Raw genomic sequence first — 22,787 nt, 5'->3', positions numbered from 1 at the left:
TTCTTGTTTATAAAGGCCCAAGAAAGGACAATGCTGAAATATGAATTTAAGCTACTAACCTTTACTCTGTCTGGCAAACAAGTAGTTTAGACTATTCCAGAAGGCTAGATATAAAAACAGAAATTCACACTAAAAATGGCAAGAGATTTAAGAATGGGGCTTAAACTGTTGCAGCTCAAATCACGGCTCCATGAATAACTATAACACAAATAACTAACATTTATAGAGTACTTTACATTAACTACCTCATTCAACCCTCCTAACCTATTATCTGGTGGGTACCACTCCTAACCACTTGCTTTTCCCCAGCTCGGCCAGCTCACTATGTTCCATCTGAAACGTCCCCTCTGGCCCACATCCACCACAGCATCTGCCTAGTACTTGTCTGGTTATCACACAAGGTTGAGCCCAGTCCAAGTGTCACAGGATGAAGCCTTTCCGGAACCTACTCCTTACAATCAAAGATTTGGAGATTTTCTCTAGGTTTTTAAAAAAAGTATATTAAGAGAAATGAGAGAAATGGGAATTCCCTGGCTGTCCAGTGGTTAGGACTCCGCACTTTCACTGCCAAGGGCCCAGGTTCAATCCCTGGTCAGGGAATAAGATCCCACAAGCTATGTGGCATGGCAAAAAAAAAAAAAAAGAGAGAGAGAGAGATCACCTCCTTGACCACCAATAAGCACTAAAATAAGGAAGTGAGTTTTTATTCCCACGTATTTAAGAGTTAAGCTAGGAATAAATTGGGAGAGTGGGATACCACATTGTACACTCTAAATATATGCAGTTTATTGTATGTTAACTGAAGTCAACAAAGTTCTTTAAAAAAAAATTAAAAAATAAATAAAAATAAATAAAAGTGATGGCACCCCTTCCCGTCCACACCTTCCCCCTCAAAAAAAAGAGTTAATCTAGGCAGAAGCTCTAGCTCCAGTTCTACACTGTGGGCAGCACAGTGAAGGCAGGAACTCTGTTTGCAGAAAACAAAAGTTGTAAACTACACAGCTTATACTGCTGAGGCCACAAAGTTAGTCTATATTATCGTCTTAAGAGGATATATTATGCTTTTGCCCATTTTCTCTTGTGGGAGTCAGGGGGCCCCAATGCAGAATTTGTGCGGTCAGATGTCTTTGCCTTTATGAATCAGCCAGGAAATATTCTGTGAATACTCCTGTGTCTGGCACCAGGTGCTCCATTTTGGTAACACAATGAGATTCCCATTGTCACTGGCCTGGCAATCACCACTTAAACAGTGATAGCTAAATTAAACTCAACAAATGCCACTAGCATTAATATTAAGGCAGGCATTTCTTGGTTCAAATGACTGTTTAGACATCCAGAGTTAGCCAGTGGAGTAAGGAAATAAATTTAATCCCTGCATAGGGGGGTTGGGGTGGGACGAATTGGGAGATTAGGATTGCCATATATACATTACTAAGGAAAAAAAAATCAAATTGTACACTTTAAATATATGCGTGTCAATAGTATCTCAATAAAAGTTCTTAAAGAAAAAAAAAAAATCCCTGTATAGCACTACCTGGTCTCCTAGAGCACTAAACCTACAGATGTTTTCTTGGGCCTGGACTTTCTTTCATTACTTCTAGTTCTAATAATTTGAAATTGTTGCTTCTTTTACCCAATTCAAGGCAGAATTCCAAAATTCATTGTCAGTGTTTCTCTATTTTCCTCCACACTCTCTACAGTTGATTCTAAGGTATCGGACCTTCCTACTTGTCTGTTTCCTTTACTCAAAGGAAGTGCCTCTTGAGCGTAGGTTGCAGCTCTCATACATTTTCCATCACAGATTTCTCTATAAAGAATTCAAACAGCACCATTACAAATCCTTATGTGAACCAGACAGCTCACTTTTGCTCACTCACAGGAATCTTGCTCAAAAAACAAACACGTATTCCAATTATTAAATTCGTTAAAAATTATTTTGAGACACTGACACTAAATTTTATAATTAAGGGAATATTTCATATTTGCATGACTTTCAAAATGAATATTTTTTAAAACAAAATATGCAAATTGAGGCATTTGCTAAAAGACTTCCTGGTAGCCTTCTAAAAATGTACTTCTCTTCCCTAAAGATTTTTAAAGCTTTGGAGGCTGTTCTAAACAGTACTGGCATTGTATATAATTCCAGCTGATGTCTTCTAACCCCTGAGTCCAGTCTGAAGCTTAGAGCCAAAGGAAGCTGTCCAACTGACAAACCAATTGTTAAAAGATGCAAAAAGCCTTAAAAACTACTTAAATATTGTCCTAAAAGACACACCCAAATGACTGCTTTGTGCTGTGATGTTAACCCTCTCTGAAAGTGTCTAACTGGGAAGATAAAATCTTCTTCAGACACAAAGGGTGGAATCTGAGTCATGATAACGTTGCAACGCTAGGTCAAGGGCAAGGAATCACTTTTCCTAACCCAATTGATAGGTGCAATTCACCTTGTGCCCTCTATCTTGCAGGATGCCTAAATATTAGGCAGATTTTATGAAGTATTTATTCTCATATGTGAACATGTCTGTCTTCATTATTTTAAGGGTAGAGAATAAACACTAGCTAAGAGGACACTACATAAAAATGCAAAACAACTTGACTCAAAATATGACTCAAATTAATTCTCTTTCTTACTGTATTAAGAGAATTTAGGGGTAGAAGATGAAAATCTCTCACAATTTAGAAAAGGTTCTGGGAAAAAGTCACAAGTCACGAGACCACAAAGGTCTCAAAGGTACTGGCAGTGGAAATTTCAAGTGGGTCATCACAGTTACCACAAATAACTTATAAAAAGCAATGGCCAATAGGTTCCATGGGTAAGAATTACCTTATCAATCATGCCTTTTTAAGGCATTATGCTTTTTTAAGGCACCATCTTTATTAAATAAGCACTGAATGTAAAACTGCTTTCTCATCTAACCTTATAATCCATATTATTAAAAAAAAAAAAGAATGTTTGACCAAATATTTTCTAGATATCATAGCCTGTTTAACATAATATCCTGATGCTAGAATAGTCTTCATGAGTGTTTCTACTATGTACAATACTGTAATTATAGTCATGCTATTTTACCTTACTCTATTAAGAATCACTATAATTTCTATAATATTTTAGCATCTAATCTGAATTAATAGCTTTTTCATTGTCAATTAGGGTGAGAAGTGATAAGTGACCTCAAATGTTCTTTTTAGAGGCTTCGAGACAAAGAACTCTGAACAAGCACCAGCATGTTTTGGAAGGATACCTCAGCGGCAGAGAAAAATATTTTTCCCTAGTAAAGTAAAGAAGGGGAGCTGGTGATAGGTAGGAATGAAGGGTTTTCAGTGTTGTTAATAGTTTAGAGTATAGGTTCTTCCTGCCTCTCCCTGACCCTCCCAGCCCGAGTAACAGTGAGGATGCTGGAGAGACACTAGTGGATGGGTTCTGACCATACCTTCATGGGTAGGCTCTGGGTCAGGTGTAAGGGAGATGTCATCCAGCTCTCGCAGGCAGAGCCATTCTCCATCCATAGACACTCGGAATTTGCAAAGGTAGATGGTCTCCATGGCAGCCTGTGTGATCTTGTCAGTGGTGGGGGTTGGCATATCGGTCGGAGGCGTCAGAGCAGACATGGTGACTCAGCTGGGACCACAACACACACACACACACACACTCACAAACACCCGATAAAAATAAATAAAACCTCCTCAACAAAAACCCCCAAATCCAAAGCTCTGCAGCAAAGCTCTCAAGAAAAGGGGTGGGGGAGGTTAAAAAAAAACAAACAAGGAAAAACACCTTATGGTTTAAGAACCAACTGTTCAAGGTAAACAATTCTATCTTTTCTCATAGAGAGCTCCTACCACATAGCAAAATAAGATGGCTTGTCCTCTTCCAGCTTCTCTCCTGTATCTTCCCTTCCCTACCCCCTTCTTTTTCAGCTGAGCCAGAGGCTTGAAATGCCGCACAGCCGATGCCACCTTAGCTGGCTTTAAAAAACTGGCCTCTGTATGAGTAAGTGAAAAATCCTCCTTCTTTGTGCAGAAAAAAAAGTACAAAAGAAAAAAAATGAACAAAAAATAAGCCAATATTTTCTATTTAGCTTTAAAAAAATCCTGAATTGCAGAAATTACTTCCAGGATCTGCTCAGAGGAGCTGGGATGCTGAGTTCCAATAGGATTGGTTGTGCGCAGTAAGCAGGGTGTTGACCAAAATGGCTGACTAATGAACTGAACTGAAAATTCAGGCTCATGTGACCAGCTGCTCTGAACGTAGGGCAAGCAATTCCCAGGATGCTTTATAGATGCTGCTGATGCAGGGAGAGCAATTAGGCTGCTAGCTCTCATCCTGCACAACCCACTTCCAGACTGTGCTAGTCAAACTGTGATCAGACATAACACAATGCACATATCCTCATCAATTCCCCTCTCTGTCGGATAAAAGGGCTGGATGACAGGAGGACAATTAATACTGGGTAATACTGCACAGCAAAGATGGTAAGAGAGGTAGTTAGATTAATTCAACAAACACATAATTCACCTTTTCTATCCTTATATATACTTAGCTATTAAAATACTTCACTCTGCTGAAGGTGGTGTTTTAAGAAAAACTAAAGCAGATTTTCCATTTAAATATCATACTCTCAGGCATTCACAATTTCCTTCTCCAAAGTACAAAGACCTAACTTTTTAGATTGGACAGAAGTGCAAGAAAAAAAACCTGAAGTTGAAAAAGTAAAATCCTTCCTGATTAATGGCAATTTCCCCCTCTCCTTTTGATATTGCTGTATTTACCAAGTTTCTACACTAGAATAATTTCTAATAAGAGGATAAAACTATGTTATATCTTAAAAATTCTCCCATCGTGGACCATTCTAAGGGGCACATTATCATGTTCTCATAAACCAGTTAACAAGTTTAACCCACCCACCCACCCACATATCTATATTAACAAATGAGACCTTTATGCCTTGATAGCAAAAAGTTAGGTAGTTGCTTTCTGGGCTACACAAATAACAAGGAGATAAGGGATGACAAAGATTTTCTTTGAAAATGTTTTGGATGAATGTTTTGGATGATTGAAAACAAGTTTTTGGGGTTTTTTTGTTGTTCTAGGAGTTTTTGTTTGTTTTTACTTAAGGGTCAGGTTTTAGGGAGGAACATAAAACTTCAAGAAGTATGTCCCAAGATGATTTATTCTGTTCTAGGATTTCTTGTCAGAGGGATATCTAAAAACTGAAAGAAAAATTTCTCCTTGAGTATTATTAAAATTTCATATATATATATAAAATATATATATAAAAAACTGAGTTGGACTTCCCTGGTGGCACAGTGGTTATGAATCCACCTGCCAGTGCAGGGGACACGGGTTCGAGCCCTGATCCGGGAAGATCCCACATGCCATGGAGCAACCAAGCCCATGAGCCACAACTACTGAGCCTGTGCTCTAGAGCCCAAGAGCTACAACTACTGAGCCCGAGTGCCACAACTACTGAAGCCCGCACACCTAGAGCCCATGCTCTGCAACAAGAGAAGCCACTGCAATGAGAAGCTCAAGCACCCCAACGAAGAGTAGCCCCCGCTTGCTGCAACCAGAGAAAGCCCATGCACAGCAATGAAGACCCAACGCAGCCAAAAATAAATAAATTTTAAAAAATAACTGAATCATTTTGCTTTTGTAAATCAACTATACTTCAGTGAAAAAAAAATTTTAAATAAATGAAAAGGATAGCCATACTAGAATAAAGTGTTTACAGCAAATACAAAAAAAATTCATAAATGCTTCCATCCTAATTTGAGATTGAGCTCAAAGAAAAAATGCTAAGAACCAGATTCTGTAGGTAAACAGGCATTTTCACATTGCTAGAGGGAAGGCAAACTGGTGCAATGTAAGAATGTATATATGTATATGCTTATTTATAATTAGGAAGAAAATCAGCAAGTTACTAAGGAAAATAAAATATTCCAAGTAGGTTTATTCACTTCTATTTAAATCTCTCCCAACATTATCCTACATCTGGACCAGAGCTATTCATTCATTCATTCATGCATTCAGTATTCACTGATAGTACTCCATGTGCTAGGCACTGCTCATACAGCAGTAAGACAAGATCACTTCTTCAAGGAAGCAGAGTTTACACATCCAAATACTGAATATAAGCCTCCATTTAACACATTCACATTTAATTACACTACAATTCCTTTCTAGCCAGACATATTTCCATCCTTATACATGAAAACTTAAAGGGGGATAGTTAAGCAGTCATTAAAATCTTTAAAATTACACTGAATAGTTCCTGGAAACACAATACCAAAGACCCCTAGCTATCTGTACACATGACATCAAGAATACAGAACGGTGAATATGTGAATTAATCTGAATGTTTTGGGATTGCCTGTGTTCACCAATAGCTGAATTCAGCCTGTCACAAATCATGGTGAACAATCTTCCCACCAACCAAACAATAAGCATTTACTTAACCCTGAACAGGAGATTTGGATTGATTATAACACACCGGCACAACAAGAACATCTAGGTCAATAAGCAGAGAAACCTGGTTAGCACTCCTTTCAAAGGTCCTTCTCTCCAGGTAGAGGACGCAGGGAGGGAAGCCCAAAGCAATTAAAACTTTTGCTAAGGAAAGAAAAACCTGTCTGCACTGATCACCCTTGAGTTTCCCATACCTATCAGTATGAGGAGGTGGTAGCAGTTATTTCAGAAATAAGGGGACTTGCCTGGTGGTCCAGCACGGGTTTGATCCCTGGTCAGGGAACTAGATCCCACATGCATGCCACAACGAAGATCCTGTGTGCGGTAACTAAGACCTGGTATAGCCAAATAAATAACTAAATATTAAATATCTATATCTATATATCTATATATATATATATCTATAACTATGCCAAAATGGCTTGGGGACTTCCCTGGTGGTGCAGTGGTTAAGAATCTGCCTGCCAATTCAGGGCACATGGGTTTGATTCCTGGTCCGGGAAGATCCCATGTGCTGCGGAGCAACTAAGCCTGTGCACCACAACTACTGAGCCTATGTGCCACAACTAATGAAGCCTGTGTGTCTAGAGCCCGTGCTCCGCAACCAAAGAAGCCACCACAGTGAGAAGCCTGCACTCCACAATGAAGAGTAGCCCCAGCTCCCTGCAATTAGAGAAAGCCCTTGCACAGCAACGAAGACCCAACACAGCAAAAAATAAATAAAATAAATGAATTTATTCTAAAAAAAATAAAGAAATAAGAACTGTGGGTGGGCAGGAAAACCTATACTTTTGCCAAGTTATACCTGTTTGCAGGTAAACACTCCTGAGTCTTCAACATGACAGTTATTGTTCTGTTCATAAGCAATGAATTTACTATGAAAACACACACTATTTATAGAGGACTAATAAAAATAATTTTAAATATTGCTTGGTAATGTTTTTACATTTGGGTCTTTACTATGTAAACATATTGGCTTAGAATATAAAGGCAATATTAAGTCTTCAGTAAGACATACAAACCTTGAACTTTTTTCTCATAATCTTTTCTCATAAACACACTAATTATAAGCTGTACTGAACTATTTTCTCATTTGATTCCACTTGTGAGTAACAGCATATATTTGTAGAACAGTTGTGAGGAGGGCTGGGGTACAGTCTGTGGCCCTAAAACAGAATTAACAACCCTATGTGAAGTTGAAATCCAAGATAATGGTCTGAATACTACTATGTTCTAACTGCTTACACAGCATGAATTTTCCACATTATGACTGATTCAAAGCAAATGAGATCCACTTTTCAAAGTTAGTAGCTACATTCCTTTAAAGTATATTTACTCAGCTACTATTGTAAGACAAAGACTGACTGTCACACCCAATGTCCCCGTTATATGATGTGGCAAGATTATTACTACTTAAGGTAGCTATCATTTATTGAAATTCTATTTTCTGTTAGGTGCTTTATAAATATCATATCAAAGCCTCACAAGAATCCTCCACAGTAGATATTGATATTCCCTCTTTACATTCAAGGAAACCAAAGTTAAGCCATATAATTGGCCCAAGATCACACGGTTAGCAAGTGGCATATCTGGGATTCCCAGCTGCTTCTAGCATGCCCCTGAAGCCCATGTTTTCTTCTATAATTTGCAACTTCAGCACTTCACTCCAAGGATTAAATTTTACTCACAGAAAATAAAACAAAACAAAAGCAAAAACAAAGTAACACCGGCAATGTCCTCTTGAAATTTCCTAAATAGGAATTTCAACTAAGTTAAGATTTGAAGAAGAGAAAAATTTCATCAGCTTTCATATTTTATACCTTAATGTTTCACAAACCATATATTCCACTTAGTCACCCGTATACATCCATCTAGTTTAGGTTTTTAATAAGTGGGCCTTTTCTTTTCTTTCTTCTTTTTTCTTTTTTGGCCGCACAGCAACACTTGTGGGATCTTAGTTCGCCCACCAGGGATCAAACCCAGGTCCCAGCAGTGAAAGTTCCGTGTCCTAACCACTGACTGCTGGGGAATTCCCAAGTGGGATCTTTCTGCTTGTTCTGGCAAAGGGTAAACTAAATTCTTCTGACTATCATGAAGGCTGTCACTTGCTTACTGTACCACCTCTCTGAGAGAGCTGAGAAAACCATCTTACTGAATTCCCGCCACATTTACTAACTCAGGTGGACGTATTAAGAACACGATACATTCAGAACTGTGAAAAGATAAATGGGGGGGGGGGGAGGGACTCTTCTAAAATGACTCACTTCAGGACTTCTTTAAATAACAAACTTAAATGCATAATTTTAATTCTTAAAAAAAATCACCAACCCCCATGAAACCATTGCCCAACTGGAGAAACAGACCAACGTCTTACATTTACATGCTCCTTCTCTCTTCTGAATTCCTGCCTGCCCCACTGAGGCACCTACTTCTGAAATCTGTGTAAATCATTGCCTTATTTTAAAAATATTATTACAAATACACAGATATCTAAACAATATTTTAGCTTCAGTTTTTTTTTTAACTGTAGCGAAAAAGGTTTCATACTGTATATAACCTAAGCCTTTCACTCAAAATTGCAGTTTCTGAGATTCCCCCCACATTGCAGTGTGTAGCTATACTTTATCCTTTGGGCTGCTGTATTACTAGGTAATACTCCATTGTATGTATAAACAACTTTTGATCCATTTTCATGCTGGCGAGCATTTGGGTTATTTCAAATATTTTTCATTTTAAATGATATTATTTAGATACTTTTCAGAAATAGATTTCTGGTAAGTATGCCAATTCTTCTTCAACAAGTTTGAGGGTAAGAGACCACTTCACTTACTTCTTTTATGGTTAGCTGACTCCTCCTATTACCTAGTTCCTATTCTGCACACAATAGTGCTTCTTAAAATTTGTCAACTTGTGCATATAAATTAGTTTGTAAAGCTCACAAGTTCTGTTTCCCAAGGCTTCCTGGTCATGGTTTTACAATGTAAGAAGAAAAGTCTCATCCCCTCCCCCATTTCACTAGTTGTTGTTAGCACAAAAGTGTTTCTTTGATGAATTATCATCACGACATCTAGGAAAGCCCAGATGTTTCTGCTAAATGATTAGATTATTCAACTGAATGATCATGACCTTGTCACATGCTCCAGTCCTCCCTCTCACTTCCTTCCCTCTCCCAGACAAAGATCTATTATATCTACCTCTAATGTTGAGACTGCTACAAGGCAGGCTCAGTACTACTTTGTAGATATTACCCAAGGAAGATAATATATACTATAAGCATTCCCGAGAAGCTGTATTATGATTGCTAGAAACACCACCGGACTACTAAAATGCGTAGTATTTTTCTGGTTAAAATTAACCAGCATAAGACTGAAAATGACTCCTACTTTAAAATGAATCTCATGGCTAAGTGGCAGCACGTAATAATTTACAGATATAAAACTACCGACTACTTAGTAGACAATCTTGGGAAATTATCCTCTTCTTGTCTCAATTTATTCAGCTATAAAAATGGAACTAATAACTAGCTTCACAAAAATAACAGGTTCCATGAGAACTCTGCCTGTTTTGCACACCATTACACACCTGCTTACAATGGTAGCTACCAAATACTAGACACTCACTAGATACTTGTTGGTATAGATATGTAACTAAAGTACTCTATATTCTTGCAATGATATATTTCCACCCTCTTGTTTCACTTCAACCATGAAAACCCCCAAGTTCTAGAAAATCAAGCTATATTTATGCCCCAACAAACGTCATTCTAACACAGGCTTTATTTATTTATACATAACAGATTCAATGATTTAACATGTATAAGGGCACCTATTATGTCTAGCCATTATGGGTATGAAAAAAGAACAAGCCAATAGACAAGAAACAGAAAATTACAGGTGTTTAAAAAAACCCTAAGTTCCTGTCACACACACGGCTATTCAGTGCTGCTTACATACATAACTATTTTCTGTACTACACTAGTGGCTTGTGAATTTCACATTCATTCATTTTTAGCAAATAGGGCTCTACTGGGTAGAACAAGGAACTAGAAGGCTGCTGCTGCCTACAGAGGAGCCTCCAGTTTAGGATGTGATTCCAGTTATGGGGGGTGGTGAGGGAGGCTGAGAGCATATGGACTCAAGTCAGAACGCCCACAGTGAACCCTAGATCCACCACTTAGAAGCTGAGTACTTGTTTCTGTGCCTGTTTCTTCACCGACATAATGGGGATACTCATATTAACTACTTCAGAGTTAGATGAAGTAATGTAAGTAAAATACTCAGCATGGCTCTTCGCACAAAGTAAGCAGTCAGTAAATGGCAGCCATTATCATCATTTTCATACGTGATTCTGCCTTCGAAGTTCTGGGAAAAAAGCCAAACAAACCAAAAACCCTATCAATCACATGAAATGAAAGTCAGGAAGGAATGTTCAGGGACTAAGGTAGAGGAAAGTAAAAAGGTGATCTGAGCAATATGCTGGGGCATTACTTGGGCCTTGAGGAAGGAAGAGGAGAGAGGGGTCAGAATCTTACCAAGCCTTCACAACAGGTGACCAGACTTCCTAAGTTCATAAAAAGGCAAGGGAAGCAGATAAAGCAGACTCTCTGTGGAGAGTCCCTAAACAGATTCTAAAGTTAGAGAGAGGAACCACATTCTAAAAGGCAACATGCTGAAACAATTTCTCCTGCTTTCTACATGCCTTTTGCTGTCAGTCTGCCAATCTCCTTTCATTATGGATAGTGAGGTTTCAAACTTTACTGCCTCTGCCCCACCACCCATGCCACTCCCTCTGACACATGCTGAGAGTCATGTCCATTCCACAAGGAGCAAGTCTAGAACCAATCACTAAGATAGGCTGTGCAAAGAGGAACATCTTTGTGGCCCAGCAGCCCTTGATTCCCGATCTGTTATGTTTTAGGAAGACTATGAACTTTTCACAATTATTCAAACACAGCTACAGTAGAGGGTATGACCATATTGATACGTACCCTCTTAAGTACCACTGTTTTTGTAACTCTGCAAGCATTTCTTTTCATTTAATTTCAAACCAACTCTTTTAATGCTTATGGGACAATACTAACTTCCTAAAATAAAGTTTAAAGCTCATACTTGAGCCACTGTGCACTGTAGGAAGACATTATAATGTCAATAAGGTTTGTGTAGAAATGTGACAGTTGTGGTGTTCTGCAAAGTTCATTAAAATGGGATTCTACTTTTATGATGGCTAAAGGTTACTTATTGTGGAAGGACAGAGAAGCAGCATATCTTTTATGCAACTTGTTTATTTATTTAAGGAATTTTCAAAAATATTAGCCAATAAGGAATTATCAATATTTCATCCAGTTAATTCAGATAAACTCTCATCATCATGCACCTAGACTTTTTACTAACCTATAGTATATACTAGAAAAATATGTTCTCTTAGCTTCTTGATAAAATTCTACCTCTTTAACACACAGGTTTCTGTTAAAAGTCAAACAAAAAGGGAAAAGATGCAAGACAAAATACAGTCAGGTGAAAGTGTTTGAAGCCAATACTATTCTTTCAGTCAGAAAGGTTGCTTTCTTTGCCACCTTTCCTCTGCTGTCTCTCCCACCTAGCAACTTTTTTACTGCCCTCTACCCAAACTGGTTTCTTTAAGGCCTTGGTGAGGGAGCATACAGTGATTAACAACATGAGCTTTGGATATTCAACCTATTCAGGAATACAAATTCATTTTCTGCTAAAAAAAAAAAAAAAGCAATATGTACAAATATTGAATTATTATGTTGTATACCTGAAACTAACATGTCAATTATGGTTACCAGTGGGGAAGGTTGGGGCGAAGGGATAGTTAGGGAGTTTGGGATTGACATGTACACACTGCTATATTTAAAATAGATAACCAACAAGGACCTACTGCATAGCACAGGGAACTCTGCTCAATATACTGTAATAACCTAAATGGGAAAAGAATTCAAAAAAGAATAGATACATGTATATGTATAACTGAATCACTTTGCTGTATACCTAAAACTAACACAACATTGTTAACTATATTCTAATATAAATGAAAACTTTTAAAATATGTCAATTACACCTCAATAAAAACAAAAAACAAATAAACAAAAAAACACTTCTGGGGACCGGGCCAGAAATCTGTGTTAACAAAACCTCAAGGTGATTCTAACGTGTGCTAAAGTTTGAGATGACGTTTCCTAAAACCAAAGAATCTGTATCTCCAGAATATAGTCTTCTAAATCCAAGGTTACTCTATCAGAATTTATTTTATAATAGTTTAGATAAGTCACTTAAAGAATGAATCAAATACTCTGATGAAAAACATACGTTGCACCTACCTACATGAATTACTCCTCCTCCCCATTTTTTCTTTTCAGCTTTCATTGTTAAGTGAGTAGTTTTATGTACTGGCTCTTCTATCTAACGGAAATTCTAAGAAATACCTCTTATAAATATAATCCCCCAAATTGATAAGTACTGATACATGTGAATTTTTTGCCTCCCTACCTAGAACATAAAAGTATTCTATAAATGGTAGCCACTAAACACCATTACTATCTTACTAGTCCACATTCTTTATTCATAATTGTTCAGGTTACAGAACCACAGTAAAATCTTTATCTAATGAAGAACCTTTCAGGATCCTCTAGTATCCAGAATGAAGCCAAAGTCAGAAGTAAGAAAAAAGAGAACTCTGAAAGAACGAACCCTTGATTATCAATAGCAGAGCAGCCAAAACAAAGACTCAGAGATTATATCTAATATTCTGAAACGATTGCTCTGTCAGTAAGAAGCATGACAGGACATTTTGATAATGCCAGGCCAGAAGAGTAGGTAAAACAAAAGAAAGCAGGCAGAAGAGAAGGGGAGAAATTGGCTGGGAAGACAAATTGTGACAGTTTAGGTAGCAGTGGTGATAAAAGCAATATCAGGAAGGCAAGCAGCAGACAGCAAGTTCAGTGATGATGCAGGAAATGGGGACATGACCCAGCTGCCAGGACCTTAGATGCTCAGGATCCCAGGTCATTTCAGCTGTGTACAGAAAGGAACCACCTACATTTAGATACTATTAAGGGCTGAACTACAGGTCTTTGGTAGTCGCTAATCTATAATTACACACCAAAGATGCAAATTTCTGAGGGCTTTTCCCCCTTTTCTCACGGGCCCTTATATCTGCCATTCGACAAAACAGCATTTAATGGATCAGAAAGTGGCTCCCTGCATTCTGAATACAGCTGGAAAACTGCTGAGGGCTAATAGATTTGTGAATCACAGTATTGTAAATGAAGGCACTGTTCTACATGAATTATAACCAAACGCTCTCTTCTGAAAAGTCACAAATCAAGCTAGAACCTACTAACATGAGGTGAATGCATGAAACTTTTTGGTTCTGATAGTTCAACCCTTCACCTGCACACCTCCCAATTTTGGGCAGACGCCTCTATATTTACAAAACTGAAAAAGGTGACTTTTGTCTTTTCAAAGTTTAAAAAGCATACACCAGATGAACTGATTAATGTGTATTCAACTCCTGACCAGGTATAATGTTTCCTAGAGTACTATTAAACAATGAAAAAAGAAGAAAGAGAGAGATAAAAATATCCATGGAGAATAAAGTCAATGAATAAATACATACAGAGACAAATAATATATATACACACACACCTATATAATATATACATATCTTTATATTGTAGGTGTGCATATTAAACTATAAACATAAAATTAATTTTCTCCTCTTAAATACACATTCCTGGGTTTATATATAAATAAGAACACTCCTTCCCCATATCACGGACTCTTAAAGTACATCTGTGAGAAAGAGTGAATGCTTCTAGAAGCCTCAATCTCCACACTTTCCAGGGCTCAACCAAGGCATTCACTGTTAGGTATACTCAACTTTTAAGTGGGTACTCATAGTAACGCTGCCAGTCCTTCCCAAGGCTTTTCCCCCTCTTCTTTCTATTCCTTTCCTAGCCCTCCTCCTATCTCAAAACAGCATATACAAATACAGAAAGAAAGCTGTTTCTTTGTGAGTGGGACTTTTTTTGTACACTGCTGTATTCAGGAGGGAAAAGACAAGGGCAGAGATGGGGGCTATTTGTATGGCATTGCCTTAAACATAAATGTTTATGGTAGCTCTGGGAGTTGAAAGAGGAAAAGAACTGTCAACAGGAGCTGATAACCCTGCAAATGGCAGGGGTGCCTCTTTCCTCCAACAACAAGGAGAAGCAATCTCTTGTCCATTCTGTCCACCCACAAGAGGACTTCTAAAGTTAGGATGGAAAAGGAAGGCATTAAAAGTGTTACTGAGCAAGGGCTGATGTGACCTTGGCACAGAAAGCCAAACTCTGACAGCAGGTGGTTGCAGCAAAGTAAGGGTTTATTTGCAGGGCGCCAAGCAAGTAGAATGGGCAGCTCATGCTCAAAAGACCCAAACTCCCAGATGGCTTTCAGGCAAGGGTTTTTAAAGACAGTGTTAGAGGAGAGGGTCATAGGATGCGTGATCAGCTCGTGGACCTTCTTCTCATAGGTTGGTGGTGAGGTAACAGTCTGATGTTTCAGGAATCTCAACCTTCTGTTTCCAACCAGTCTGGGGTTTACCTTGCTTGTGGTCAGCATGTAGTGGCCATCATCCATCTGGATGGGGGCCTTAGTCTCTATAGAGCAACTCAAAGATATGCATCACATTGTTATCTATATCCCTTCAGGAGGAATTAGGAGTCCGGTGACTCTACTGTCCTCTTCATTAACTGCTTGAGTCTGCTCTTTGGAACTCAGGGAAGGCCTAGGAGTCTAAAGCCTTTTTTCCTACAAACAAGAAATGGGGGACACAGAGGGACTTTTGTACTTGGGAAGGTCCCTCAGGGTCCTGCTTGGTTTCAACCCCCCCCTTTTCTTTGATACTCCTCAATCCTGAGGGGAATAGGTATGGGGACAAGAAAGGAAATAAAGTTTTGAATAAAGAGGTCAATCATAAAATTGGCAGAAGAACTCAGGTTTAGGGGGATTTGGTTTCAAAATTATTGGTCCATGGCATGTAAGTAGCTCCTTGTTAAAGAACTGATGAGAAATTGGAATGGACAGGCATACACTAAGGGGGAAAGGCCCCATGAAATAAGAACACACACATCTCTGTGAATGCATGCAAAAGTTCTGGAAGAAAACTCACTAAACTCAAAAGTGGTATTCTCTGATAATAGACTGTGGTAGTGATGGAGGGTGGGGGAGAGGAGGGTTTGGGGGCCCACAAAAAGGAAAGTTAACTTTGTGCTCAAAGTACTTTTGCATTATAAAACATTTAAACAATGAGAACAGATCCATGTGTTACTTATCATTTTTATTAAAAAAAAAAAAAAAAGACAAGGTAGAAATTTGAGATTTAAAAGCTAGGAGCATAAAAATTTACCAGATTACCAGCACGCAGAGTTAGAAGGTGACATAATCCAACAAGGTACACCAGAAACCTTTCATATTTCATGGACATTATATCCTGCAAGATTTTACAGTGAACGCTTACATGTCATGAACCCTGAAAAGTTTAGGCTGCCTCCTCTGTGCATATTTTTGCTATTCTTCATCAGTGTCATTTATAACAAAGCTTTCTTAATTCAAATGTAAAGGTTACTTTAAAAATCTCTGAGCACAGTCAAGATTTCTAGACTGAAGGGATAATAACGCCTTAATACACAGTCTATCAAAACTATTATATATTATACATTTTTGGCAAATATATTAGGGAGAGTGAAAAATTCGGCGTTGGGGAGGCAAATATTCATTGGGTGTTGTGGCTGAGTCTAAGTACTGCCCTGGTCACTGAAATGAGAAGTCTTTTAAAAACTCTTGGTCTCAGGTTGATCAAATGGATAATCAGGAGACCCCGAGTTCTGATAGCCAGGTACATCACAGAAAGGGGCTTTGCACTGACTCTACAGAGCAGCAACAAGGAAGTATTTTTTATTGATATCCAGAGTATTCCTTTTTCCAAGTGTGTGTATTCTGAATGAAGTACATATAAAAATAACAGGTAAAAATAAAAACAGTACAAAACAGGAACTACTTTAAGTCAATTTTATAGTTGAATAAAATAAGTATCGGTAATCTTTTACAATATGAACTGTCCTCAGTGACTGGTCTTTAAAAACAGTGTAAGTGGGACACATATTTTCCCAGTAATTTTTCTGAGCACTTACACACCAATAAACTATTTCAGAGGTTAAAGACCAAGAGGAACTATTAGAACTTTATGTGCTAACAAATCATGCCATACATCTGCTCCTACTGTAAGGTAGGGGCCAAGGGATCACAGCTATGAAACTTTAGCCTTAAGTTCTCCATTACTGATCTTGATCATGCTAAGGGCCCAATTTTCTGATAATACTTAAAAAAAAATAAAGTCAACCCTTAATAAGAGGAAGGAATCAAAGAAATCACCTGAAATTCAGATAACTCCATAACTGATACTGGCCAACAGTTGAAAAAATTTTCTATATCACACCTTCTACCACAACTGTTACACAAGAGTTAGGAAGAACTGAGAGGGGGGTCTTCTTCATCGTATAGTGGCTGGTTAATAAGCAGATTATACAAAAACAGAAATTTTTAGGAAGATAAAGAGAGGCTGCGCTTAAAGAACAAAGTAGAAAGCAGATTTCTTAGAAAATGAAAAGCAGTGTTGAGAATATTCTTATCTTTACCTCCTCTGCTTATCAAAAGACTCATTTCTGACATTATTAGACACTCTCTTTTGGAGATTAGTGGATTACTGCAACACACAAACTACTACCACTCTTAGTCAGTGGTCAGTGTTGGCCCTCGTTCTAGGTGAGTAATAAAGACAAGCTAACAAAGGACTACCTCCAGCTGAATCCACTGGACCCTAATCTAGGGAGGAACCATCCAATCACAGTTCTGGACGTCTGCTATTCACTTAAAGAGCATGGGCTCCGCAGGCAAAGAATCTGGGTCAACTTCAGTCCTCCTCTCACGCTGTTACTTGGGACAAATCACTGATCCTCAGCTTCCCCACCTGATAAGGTGGCTTACAGAGATGTGAGGATTAACTATGATAATCACAACACATGCACAAAGAAAATATTCAACTAATAATCTTTTTCTAGGGGACGGATCAGGCGCAGAAAAGGCAAAGTCAGGGTTTCTTGGGTTTGCTTTGGTGCTAAAAAGGAAATCTGTAGCTCTGTCTCTGAGAAAGAGACAGAGACAAAGAGATTGATCGACTGACTCCCTCTTCACCTTAGGCAAATTTCCCTTTTCAGAACTCAAACAGCAAAGCATTCGGCATTTATATCATGTATATAAATATAGAGCATTTGTATCTTTAGTCACATTTTCATGGTCTAAGATCTTGTCTTTTTAAACCAGACAACACTCGTCAAGAGTCTTCTATACACATTGCCTACTCTAGGGCCCCGCTCACTGCAAGCAGCAATAGACATTTGTTGACTGACACAACACAAAGTGGGGTCCGTTGCATTCGGAGGACTCCGGTGACCGTGCTTTTAAAAGGTGGAGGCCTCTTCCTGTCAAACGATATTATCCTGGGAAGTGCCCTCCCAAAGCCACGCTCTCCCTTCTTGTCATCTCACGCACAGTTCTTGATTTCTCTCACCATGGTGGGAGACGGATCTGTGATATTTACGGGTGTGGAGTGAACGCTCGTAAAAAATTTAGTGGTCCAACCGAGGCCACGCGGGCGGCGGCGGCGGCGCAACAGCCACACCTACTTGGCCGCCGCGGCGCTGGGAGCCCGCAGCAGGCGGGACGGCGGGGCTGCTGGGTCTCCGGACGCCGCCCCCTCCTCTACTCCTCCAAGGAAGGTTCCCCCCGGAGACCCGCGGCTGGGACCCGGCGAGCACGTGGGAGGCTGGCGAGGATGCGCGCCCGACCCGGGAGGGGAGAGGAGGCCGGGCCGGGCGGGAGCCTGCGGCCTGGGGAGCCTCGGAGGTAAACAGTCCGGCGCCCGGACCGCGGCCGCCCCCCTGCGCCCCCGGACGGGAGCTTCCCGAGAGCCGCCTGCAGCGCCCCCGCCTCCCCGCTGGCCCGGGGCCCTGGTCAGCTCCGAGGAGCCAGCAGGAGGCGGAGCTCCGCGGAGCCTGACTGGCTCTTCCCGGCCGAGGCCACCCTTCCCCTCCGGCATCCCCCTTCACGGCTGCCACTCACGGTGTTTGCCGCCGCCGCCGCCGCCGCCGCCGCTCGGGTAGTTCAGCAGCAGGAAGGGCAGTGGGGAACCCGGCGACGGCGGGGTCCTCCAGGAGCGCTGCTGCTGCGGCGGCGGACGCGCTATGAAGCCGGCGCCTCCATCGCCCGGGTAGAGCAGGAAGAAGGGGGCGGCCACCGGCGAGTCGGGCTCCGGCTGCCCCGCGGGGGAGGCCAGCGGCGGCTCCGCCTCGTCCTCTCGCTCCGCGCCCCCGGCTGGAACGCGGCGCGGCTCCTCCAGCCGCTGCTTCCCGCCCCTCGCCGGCTCCTCGCTGCAACTTTCCGCGCCGGCAGCGGGCGGCGGCGAGGTCTCAGCCATGCTCGCTTCTTCCTCCGCCGCCGCCTCCGACTCGCGCTCGGGCCTGGGCCGGGGAGCAGAGGGTCACGGCGGGGAGCCGCCGCCCCGTCCCATCCGCGCCGCCGCCACCTTTCTCCTGGGCGACGGGCCGGCGTCTGGGCTCTGCCGCTCCGTGCACGGCCCGCCCCGCCGGGGTCCGAGCCAGCTGAAGGGAGGGCCCCGCCCGACGGCGCGGTCTCCCTGCCGGCCGCCTCCTCCCGCCTGCGCCTCCCGCCCCGGCCCCCGGCCTGCGGCGCGGCTCCCCTAGGGGGCGGCCTCCTCCTCTTCCCTCTTCCCACTTCCCACCTTCCGCTCTGCCCCGGCGGCGCTGAGCTCCCTCCCGACCCTGGGGGAGGAGGCGGCGGCGCCCAGGGCTTGGTCCTTACCCGCCCCCGGCGCGGCCCTCCTAAGCGGGCAGGTGTGTTTGCCCCCCGGTGCTTGAACGGTGGGAGGGAGACCTGGCGAGATATTTAGCGGCGCTTTTGTGTGTAACCGCCCAACTTCGTCGGGAGCACGGAGCCACAAAGATCTGGGATGAAGAGGCGAAAGCTCATTTTAAAAAGGAACCGCCCCCCCCCCACCCCGTATTAAACGGGTCCATTTGCCTTGCACACACTATAACTTTAACCGTTCATTCACGGTTTTGATTTATGAGGTTTTTATGTAATACACCAGGGGTGGGTGTCTTCCTTCCCCCACCTCTTTTGTTCTCCTGTCATGTGCCCTGTACAGAAATCTTGTATTTGCTCTGACTTTAACTCCTTGGTTTTCCGGTGTTCCGCGTGCGCATGAATACGTTTTAAGCCAAACAGCTTAGAATTTATATGACAAGCGTCTACTGCAGGTCGACAGTTTTCACTTTTATAGTGCCTGCGTCTCACTAGTAATTGGCCACTGTTGCTTTATTTTGAATATTTGAATCGATGGTTACTGATCCAGTAATTCCCATAAACATTTCCTTCTTTCATAAAGACCACTTCCAGTTACTATCGTTATTCCTCACGCTAGATTCCAGGAGCGTGCCCTCGTATTTCCTAGCTGATTAAGCTTTGTGTTCGGGTTGCAAAATGCTGGCATAGAATCCATGTTGACTCAGAATTAAAAATCACTGTTGTGTAACATTTTGTCCACCTGTTTTTCCTTCTTTCTCTGGTCTGTCTTTCAGGAAGTTACGCTTCTCTGAAAGGAAAAGTAAACTTTTAATTGTTATTCTCTGAAAATCACTCTTGAAATTACAAGAAATTACCGTGAGACGTCTAATACTATCTTTCACCAAAACTTTTAAACAAAACATATTTTAAAAGGTGGTGTTTACAAGAAGCTAACTTCAAGCAGTCAGAAAATTTCTTAGTAGTTTTTCAGTTTCTGGCTTTTCCCTGACCTGTTGATTCCAGTGCTACTGCCTACTTAAGTTATTTGTCCTCTGAGCCTGGATTCCTCTTCTGCAATAGGGGGGAAGTAATTATTATTAGCTATGTATTATCATTTTAATAAAACAGCATATAACTTACAATAATGAAAACAAAATTGGGGAGGAACTCTTTCATCATATCTTTAGCGTTTTGGAATTTTGTTGGGTCTTCATCTCAGTCTCTGTAAGGGTGATAGTCTTGATTAAAAAAAAATACTTGCCTTTTAGGAATTACAAGCTGTATAATACCTTGAAGAGAAAAACTAAAACATTACAGATGTATGATTTTAATACCCATCCTTAAATGAATCTTCTTTTTTTAACTGAAGTAAGTTGATTTACAATGTGTTGATTTCTGCTATATAGCAAAGAGATTCCTTAACTGGCTCTTTTACCTTGTTTTTGCATGCAGAAATTTCTAAGTATCATTGTGTTCTTGTAAGTTTCCTTCACACAGATGTTTTGCAATTTTTCAGTAAAGAATTTAACAAGAATATACACTTATGCCATTGTAGGTAGAAAAAAAGAGAGCAAATTCCACACAAATCACTCTTAAGAAAGGCCAGTAGTAACCAAGGGAGTCACCAAGTTAACAAAGTATAAAATGTTGTCTAGGCTAAATTACCAGCTTTCTCCTTTCCAATTATCCAGGTTACCTGCAGGTGTTAGAAACATTGACATGCTGTGGAATCTTGCAGTATATTGGGGGTTTTGTACCTCTTTACTTTTAAAACAGTTCTATTTATGCTTTATGTCATTAATTAAGTGGCAGTGCAATGAATATAGAAAATCAGCTGAAATATGAGCCATTTAAAATTTACAGGCAAGGCTATTTATGGGCATTTCTTTAAAAGTGGATGAAACCCCAAGTTCCTAGTTTCTTATGCTTTTAGCTTTTGGATCAATATTATAATCACAGCTCTACATAAGCTTTAGTGACATAAAGGGCTGATTCAGCTTCTACAGACATTTAGGGAAGCTAAGGTTATAAAAACAAACCTAAATGTTGCTCCTTTATGAAAATGCACAGAGCATCTTCCTATACTGTTTTAAAGTGACAGAATCCAAGCCAGCGTAAGAATCAAGTTCTATTGGTTTTCCTGTAAAATAAAGCAAGAGGTGTTTTTCAATGTTATTTGCAATTTTTTTTTTTTTTTTTTAGTTATTCATGTTTGGTTTTTTGTAACCCTTTGGTAATCTTAAGGATGGACACAATATATTACAAACATTTGAAGATCAATGTCATGGGTGTACTTTTAGGTTTTTGTTTTTGTTTTTTGGCTGCGTTGGGTCTTAGTTGCTGCTCATGGGCTTTTCTCTCTAGTTGTGGTCAGTGGGGGCTACTCTTCATTGTGGTGTAAGGGCTTCTCAGTGAGGTGGCCTCTCTCGTTGGGGAGCAAGGGCTCTAGGCACATGGGCTTCAGTAATTGCAGCACATGGGCTCAGTAGTTGTGGCACTTGGGCTCTAGGGCACACAGGTTTCAGTAGTTGTGGCACATGGGCTTCAGTAGTTGTGGTGCACAGGCTTAGTTGCTCTGCGGCATGTGGGATCTTCCCAGCCCAGGGCTTGAACCTGTGTACCCTGCATTGGCAGGAGGATTCTTAACCACTGCGCCACCAGGGAAGTCCCTAGCCTGACCTTCTTAGAACTGATCAGGGAAAAGATACCACTTGGGAAGGGATGATATTCTTTTTCATATTTCTGTCTTCTTAAATCTGTTGAGACTTATTTTGTGATTTAGCATGTGTTCTATCCTGGAGAATGTTACATATGCACTTAAAAAGAAAGTGTATTCTGCTGTTTTTGTAAGGAATGTTCTATAAATAGCTATTAAGTTCACCTGGTCTAATGTGTCATTTAAGGGCAGTGTTTCCTTATTGATTTTCTGTGTGACTGATCTGTCCATTCATGTAAGTGGAGTGTTAAAGTCCCTTACTATTATTGTATTATTGTCAATTTTTCACTTTATGTTTGTTGATATTTGTGTTATATGTATCTAGGTGCTCCTATGTTGGGTGTATATATATTTACAATTGTTACATCTTCTTGATGGATTGATTCCTTTATCATACTAAATGTCCTTCTTTGTCTCATTACAGTCTTTGTTTTAAAGTCTATTTTGTCTGATATAAGTATTGCTACCCCAGCTTTCTTTTCATTTCCATTTGAGTGGAATACATTTTTCATTCCTACACTTTCAGTCTATGTATGTGAGATATTTTCTTCCATATTTTTTATATTTCTAGTAGTATTCTTTTCTTTTTGGCTCAGATAACTCCCTTTAATGTTTCTCATAAAGCTGGTTTAGTGGTGCTGAATTCTTTTAGCTATTACTTGTCTGTTCAAGTGTATCTATC

General features: G+C 40.5%; 1 protein-coding gene across 16 annotated transcripts in view; it reads right to left on the bottom strand.

Moving 5' to 3' along the window:
- Nucleotides 1-19,247, bottom strand: part of RUFY3 (RUN and FYVE domain containing 3) — an 80,875-nt gene extending 61,628 nt beyond the window's left edge. For 5 of the 16 annotated variants that reach the window (XR_009052483.1, XR_009052484.1, XR_009052485.1 and 2 more), the window contains exon 1: nucleotides 18,646-19,245. Coding sequence is in view for 12 of the 16 variants with exons in the window: in XM_057725426.1 (XP_057581409.1) it covers nucleotides 18,646-19,000 (355 nt within the window). In the remaining 4 variants the exon portion in view is untranslated. Of the gene's footprint in view, nucleotides 1-3,431; nucleotides 4,250-18,645 lie in introns of those variants that run through there. The other 11 variants (XM_057725427.1, XM_057725432.1, XM_057725430.1 and 8 more) reach the window with 9 other exon arrangements.
- Nucleotides 19,248-22,787: the final 3,540 nt, after the last annotated feature.

Source organism: Hippopotamus amphibius, chromosome 3 (genome assembly GCF_030028045.1).
Source record: "Hippopotamus amphibius kiboko isolate mHipAmp2 chromosome 3, mHipAmp2.hap2, whole genome shotgun sequence".
Classification (NCBI taxonomy): Eukaryota; Metazoa; Chordata; class Mammalia; order Artiodactyla; family Hippopotamidae; genus Hippopotamus; species Hippopotamus amphibius.
Note: the sequence above shows the minus strand (reverse complement) of the source record. Positions and strands in the feature narration are given on the sequence as shown.